The sequence below is a fragment of the Phragmites australis genome, chromosome 9, assembly GCF_958298935.1.
Source record: "Phragmites australis chromosome 9, lpPhrAust1.1, whole genome shotgun sequence".
NCBI lineage: Eukaryota > Viridiplantae > Streptophyta > Magnoliopsida > Poales > Poaceae > Phragmites > Phragmites australis.
In genome coordinates this window covers 9,264,476-9,271,169 of record NC_084929.1, presented here as the reverse complement: position 1 = coordinate 9,271,169, position 6,694 = coordinate 9,264,476, and the positions used below count along the sequence as shown (strand labels likewise).

Here is a 6,694-nt window from a genome sequence, read left to right as displayed (position 1 = left end):
AATCAACCACCTCTCCCCTCTCTCCCTCACTCATTCATTTTCTTCCCCCACCCACAAGAGAGAGAGAGAGAGAGAGAGAGAGAGAGAGGAAAGAGAGCTTGTTGAGACTGGTTCAAGAAACAGACCAATCTCATTTATGTGCTAAACCTAGGAATCAATCTTAACACATAGTGATTTTATTGATGGTAATCATTAAAATATCCATATAATCGAATTAACCATCTTACAAAAGTGACCTTCAAGGATCGAAGAACCAAATAAACTACAGCAGAACTAAACAAACTACGGAGACTCTAATCCTTTACTACTCTTCCACAAGTATTATTGACGTAGAAAGCATCTTAGAACGATCCACTTTCAGTGTACTCCTCAATACCTTCTCCAATTGAGTATTTGATGATAGTAAGAGTGAGCACTTATCATACTCAGCAAGTTGTGAAGGAAATAGTTTGCATATGAAGGTTTTAACAAGAATATAGCTAAATAGCTCTTTTATATGAAAACAACATTTAAGTAAAAACAATTGAAAAGCAATACTAATTAAGTGAATGATAAACCACTTTAAGATTACATCTATCTTGACTTAACCAACAACTGACCACCTCAACTAAAGTTATATCCACTAAAGTTGAACACCTCAATCATAGTTCTCACCATGATGATTGATGACCCTCAACTATGATTCTCACTATCACAATTGACCAGACTAACCAAAACATTAAGTTATAATTATGGTAGGTTTTTAGTGCCGCTCGTGACCGTGAGCACGGCTGAATATTCAGTTTTAACTCTATAGAGGTTGTACTTACCCACAAGTCATTTCTTCCTATTTTGCCGAGCATCCATGTAACACCCTAATTTTTAAAATTTACAACTTTTTAAAATTTTCCAATATTATTGAATAGCTTCACCAGTAGTATAGGTTTAAAATCTATTTTCTTAATCAATCAATCAATATAGGTTATTATTTTGTGTGCATTGCATGCTGAGTTTTGCTAGGAGCAGGTAAATGCATTAGAGTTCTTTTTCCTTTTTCTTTTTCTTTGGTGTTTTGAGTGAAAAAGATTTTGAAAAGGTTTTTACAAAACTCAGTAGTGAATAAGTTAAGGATCTTAATGGTTGGAATTCAAAATCTTTGAATTCATCATCTATTCAATCCTTGATCATACCTGATCCTTCTCCAGGTCAATTCAAATCTTATCTAAATCCTTGTTTAAAGCCAATCTCTCCTCTTTCTCAAATTCTACCTAAATCCAAAGTTCAAATTCCTTATCTACTCCTATTCTTGTTCAACCTTAACTTTTTCGTTTCTTTTAAATTCACTTCAAACTCAATTCAAATTCAAATTCTATTCAAATTTCTCTGCAAAAGTTTCTTTTCTAAACCCTATATATACCTAAAGTGTCTTTGGGCTCAATCTTGCTCAAGTCCAAACCCTTAGCGAAGTCTTTAAGATGTCCCAACAAAGGATCTACGAAATCTGCAAATTTTCGCGGAGTCCTGGATAGCCTCATCTTCGCATGACGTTTCAGAGTTCAAAATGGCATGAAATGCAAATCTTGACAATACCAAAGTTGTAGGTCTCGTCGAGATCTTCGATTTGAATATATGAAAGTCCTCTTTTGGATAATGGAGCTAGGAGTTATGACTCCCGAAATCAGTGCTGCGCAGATAAGTCCGAGTTCAAATAGTTTACCTTGTGGTGCATTTTTGTAAATTAATATGGCGTTTTCAGAAGTTCCAATGACTATCAAAATTGTAGATCTTTTCGAGTACTACAATTTAGAATCAAGAAACGTCCAATTTGGAGTCCGTACGACAGAGATATCATCCTCAGAATAGAGAGCTATGAAAAAGAAAATCGTAACCGACTTGAACTCGAATCCAATTCGTGTTCGGTTTGGACTCCACCTCAACTAGCCGCCCCTAGCCCTATAAATATGAGTTGCACGCCTTCTCCTACTCCTATTCCACGCCCTCAAGCCCTATAAGTCGCTGCTGCCATGTCCGTGAGTCGTCAGAGTGCCGCCGTTCGCCGGAGCCGCCGTCGCCGCCGCCCGTGATGCGCTATGTCGTCTTCTCCGCAAATCCTCCTTCCTCGACAATCAAAGCAATATGAGGACCCTTTCTTCTCCTCTCTTACTACTGTTTTAGCATCATACTAAGTCCCTAGCTAAGCTCTAGCCTCGGCCAAAGCCCGATCTATGCCGCTACGGTCGTCACCGTCGTGGACAGCCGTGGGACAGCCACGCTGTAACGGATTAGCATCGATGTTCCCGACTGACCAGAGGTCAAATCACCAAGCCCTTTCACCAGTGCATGTCCCATGATGTTCTCCACGCCCTCACCAACCAGGTCGGCCAATAGAGCAGCCAAACTATCGAAATCAAGGTCGACATACCTGCTGTCTGGTTTCTGGACGTGTTCTGCGCACGCACCGGATTTGCATTCGCATTCCCCGTCAATCCGAAAACCATATGGATGCACCAACCACGTCACGGCGTGTCCCATAAAATCTTCTACGTGGCCCTAGGAGCTCATCCACGTTTGTACAGCGACACAATCAGGATATCATTGCCAACCACGCATGCAGGGTTAAAATTTAGTCTTTACCACTAAAGTAAGGTAATATATTTATTGGCAACACTACTACTAGCTACAAACGACGCTTGAACCAATCCCCGGAATCCTGATTGAGTTTCTGTTACACGACGGATCCAAAAACCTGTCCCTTGATCAAGCTGTCCTCTATTATTCTACTGTCTACCTATCGGTTAGTGCATCAGTTTCAGACTTCCAGCTCCATCCATCTCCATCAGGAAGTAAAAATAAAACTAGCAGCAGATTCTAGCTCGTTCGATCCTTGAAGACTAGGTGCACAAACCGAATAGACACAAACTGAAGAAGTGCCATTACTCCTATCATCAGTCACCATGGAGCTACCACCCTCTCTTGCTACCTAGATTGACTGCAAGTCAGTGTCCTGCATCTGCATCTCACTCTGTCACACATAGTGCCATAGCTTTAGACTCGGAAGGCCAATCCTCATGGCAAGATTGGTGTCATTTCTTCCTGCCTTGTCCTTGCTAGCGTTTCCTCTGGCGCTTTGCGGCGGCGACGGACGCAGCCGGGAAGCACCGGAGGGCGCTGTCAGATGACCGGCACGGAGGCAGTGCTGTCGGGGGCGCCGTGTTACCAGTGGAGGCCGGAGGCTGTCGGCGGGGAGGGGAGCTCCGGCACCGACCACTGGATCTCCGGCACCTGGCCGAAGAGCTCATCGGCGTCCCGGTCCTCCTCCGACGACCGGTAGTACGGGGAGCCCCCCGCGCTGCCTCCGAGCTTCCCGCTGTCGGCCTGCCCACGTCATCAGAATGTCTGATCAATTACAGACGGCTAATCATAATTAATTCCTAATCGAACAATAAAAATTGCATCTTTGCACGGTGGCCGCCGGTTGCATTGCGCAAAGGGCGATCGATAGATTAATTAATTAAGACGTGAAACGCCAACATAATCTGCGATTAAGTTGCAGTGACGAGGAAATAAATGGTCCGAGAGAGAAAAGAGTTTGCCCTGACCTTGGAAGTGCTGCTCTCGCCGAAACCGAAGCCGCCGTTCAAGTCGCTGACGCCGCGGAAGAACTCGCCCAGAGGCCAATCCATCACCCCACCAGCAATAGGGCCCTGACCGGCACCGAAAGCCGGCGCCCGCGGGCTCCGCTTCGGCGTAGCCCTGCTCACCGCCTCCGCGTGCCGCGGAGCAGGGGAGCCGAACTACTCGTTCACGGTGGACCAGTTGGTGAGCCTCCCGGTGACGCCAGCGGCGTCTGCCCAGCTGAAGTCGCTCTCGCGGTAGAGCGGGACCGAGGGATCGCTCTTCGCCTGCGGGGGAGGCGACGGCTCCCGCTGCTCCGGGGAGCAGTCGTCCTGCTCCTGGCCGACCTGGAGCCCGGTGAGGAGGAAGCGGCGGTGCGCGGAGACGAAGGCGTTAGCGGTGTGCACGGCGACGTCGCAGCTCCGGCAGAGCAGCGCGCGGTCCTCGAGGCAGAAGAAGTAGGCGTCGCATTCCTGAACCGCTGCCGCGGCGAGGATCCACCGATCGATCATCAAGCCCAGTCCAAGAAACAATAGCATCTTGATGGCGAACAAGTAAACCAAGAACGACCGAGTACGCACCTGGCATATGTCGCATTTGGGCGGCGACACGGCGGCGGCACCGGCGGAAGCGCCGCCGGGGCTGAGGAGGGGCAGGCGCTGGTGCTTGCCAGCTAGGCTGTTGGCGGCGTGGACGTCGCGGTCGCAGCACGCGCACAGGGCGGCGTCGTCAGCGCAGCAGAGGACGCTCGCCTCCGCCGCCTCGCACGCGCTGCACAGCACCTTCATGTACGCCGCCGCAGCCGCTCTCTCTCTCTCTCTCGCGCGCGCGCGAGCGCACGCCAAGAAGGCGAGGAAGGAGCACGTGGGCCGGGCTGGGAATCGAATGCCAATTCCCAATGGCGCGTGGGGGTTGTGGTGGTGGGCGAGCGGCATGGGGGCGCGGTGCGTTATTATGGAGGCGCGCGGCACGGTACGGTGGGAATGGGAATGGAATGGATTCGTGGCGTGGGCGCGGTGGAGGGGACGAAGGGGGCGACGTCGCCGGTTCCTGTTCGACTAGGCGTCGAGGCCTAATGGCCGCACAAACGTAACCACCATTAAAACAGCCACTTTTTGTTCGTGTTTACTGAGTAGTAGTACCAATGAAGATTGATGCTACTACTACTTTGTTGACACTTGTACCAAAGGTATGCCGTGGGATCTTATCAATGTCCACACGTAAATTTGCTCATATTTATGTTGAGCAGCTTTCAAAAACCAATGTTGATCACATTAAAACTAAGGTTTAGATGGTCATGAGGTTATTTTAAGAGTAAATTGTAGGTTGGCGATGACCCATGTAGATGACAAATAGTGACAATAGTGGTAAAAGACATAGTTGTGCCATTACCAAAATTAACTACCATCATTTATGGTATAAAACAATAGTGATTTGACATGGTATGGTACATGGATTGTGGCGACCATGCATGGGGTTGGGAAGATGTGCTCATAGATCGAGGGGTAGGGAGTGCAGATGTGGCTAAAGATGTCTAAATGGGCGGCCCGGTCCGGCACGGCACGGGCCCAGTCAGGCATGACCCGTTTTGGGCACGGCCCGTTACAGCCCGTTAGCTAAACGGGCCGTGCCGTGCCGGCCCACGTGCCGTGGTTGCAGCCCAGGCACGGCCCATTTAAGATCGGGCCGTGCCGTGCTGGCCCGTGGCACGATAGGCCCATTAGTATTTTTCTGGCCTGGCGGCCCGTTAACACGTGAAAATCCCGAAAAACATCAAAAAACCGCCGAATGCAGGGATCGAACTCAAGACCTCGTACATGTGAAGCAATGACTCTACTACCTTGTTAAGGATCTCTTTATGTATTAGGGATAAATAAATTATATAAAACCTTAAAAAATAGAAAAACTTAAATGGGCCGTGCTGCGGCTCCGGCCCAGACACGGCCCGCCTAACCGTGCCGTGCCGGCACGGCCCATTTACTTTCGTGCCATGCTGTGCCTGGGCCGGGCCAATTTTCCCATGCCGCGGGCTGGCCCGTTAGGCCCGGCCCAGTTGGCCATCTTTAGATGTGGCTATGAGGGAGGAGCAAGGAGGATAACAGGGTAGGGAGTGATTTCACAAAAGAAAATTTCTTTTAAAAGAATATATGTATCCTCCAATGATCTATCCTAGCTGAACTGTGAAAAGAGCTCACCGTCATATCCGTTTGGTTTTTGTATGTTTCTATTTTGCTGCACTTGAATCAAACAGGGCCAAACTACTTGGATCCTGCTCTCTCTGTTCATAAATATAGACATATTTATTTCGGATCCGGTCTTCAAAGTTTAATTTTAACTAATGTTTTCTCACAAAATATATCATTTATAATTGCAATACTTATATTGTGAAATGATTTTGAATTATAAATCTAATTGTATGATTTTTATACACTAGACATTCTTATAATTTAATTAAATATTAGTTAAAATATATAAAGTTTATTTTTTAAAAAAATATACTATTTCTGACGACGAAAGTACTATATTCCTAGTGGGTGCAATCATTGCGACAGAGTGAAACTGATTTAATGTATCCCATCTCTAAGCTTGGAGGATGGGTGAAAACGACTACGCGAGGATGGCCAGCAAGGGGTGAGTATAGGATCATTTGGACCGCTGGCAACACCATATGCATCTAATTGCTTATTCAGACGCTTAGAGAGAATGAATGTTACATCACCAAGCATCAATGCAGGGGGCCAGTTTCTAATGGAAACAACTATTTATTTACAGATGCTTAAATAGTTTAACAACAGTGGCGGATGCAGAGGAGTCAGGTAGAGAGCTCATTCATCTCTTTCCCTTTTTTTCTCCTTTTTCCTCTCTCTCATCCATGACAAAAAATTGTTAGAGACTCAAAGGGTTTCCGTTGACTGCGAAGCAGTAGGAGGCTAGAGCCTCCCAACCCCTGTTGGATCTACCTCTCTTTAACAATATTAAGAGTCCACTTAAGCAATCACCAACCCACAACGGATAGACTCCCACAGAAACTATATCTTTTGTTCAAACTAGTCACAAAACTAGAGCGTCAGACTCCTCAGGCCATAGACAACATCGTGAG

General features: G+C 47.1%; 1 protein-coding gene across 2 annotated transcripts; it reads right to left on the bottom strand.

The window, feature by feature from the left end:
• Window positions 1-2,823: 2,823 nt before the first annotated feature.
• On the bottom strand, window positions 2,824-4,735 carry LOC133928602 (B-box zinc finger protein 22-like). 2 transcript variants are annotated; one of them, XM_062375014.1, is made up of 3 exons: window positions 4,176-4,735; window positions 3,579-4,067; window positions 2,824-3,375 (listed from the first exon to the last, which is right to left on the bottom strand). In XM_062375014.1, the coding sequence occupies exons 1-2, from the start codon at window positions 4,527-4,529 to the stop codon at window positions 3,774-3,776; spliced, it is 648 nt and encodes a 215-aa protein (XP_062230998.1). In that variant the 5' UTR covers window positions 4,530-4,735; the 3' UTR covers window positions 2,824-3,375; window positions 3,579-3,773. The 2 variants fall into 2 exon arrangements, with proteins under 2 accessions (XP_062230998.1, XP_062230997.1); XM_062375013.1 differs by having other exon boundaries at window positions 2,824-3,354.
• Window positions 4,736-6,694: the final 1,959 nt, after the last annotated feature.

Bases quoted from the DNA above. Each gene is read 5' to 3' on its own strand.
- LOC133928602 (XM_062375014.1), bottom strand. From the start codon at position 4,529: ATGCCGCTCGCCCACCACCACAACCCCCACGCGCCATTGGGAATTGGC. The intron at 4,068-4,175 runs GTGCGTACTCGG...GCAGCGGTTCAG, and splicing joins CCAAATGCGACATATGCCAG to GAATGCGACGCCTACTTCTT.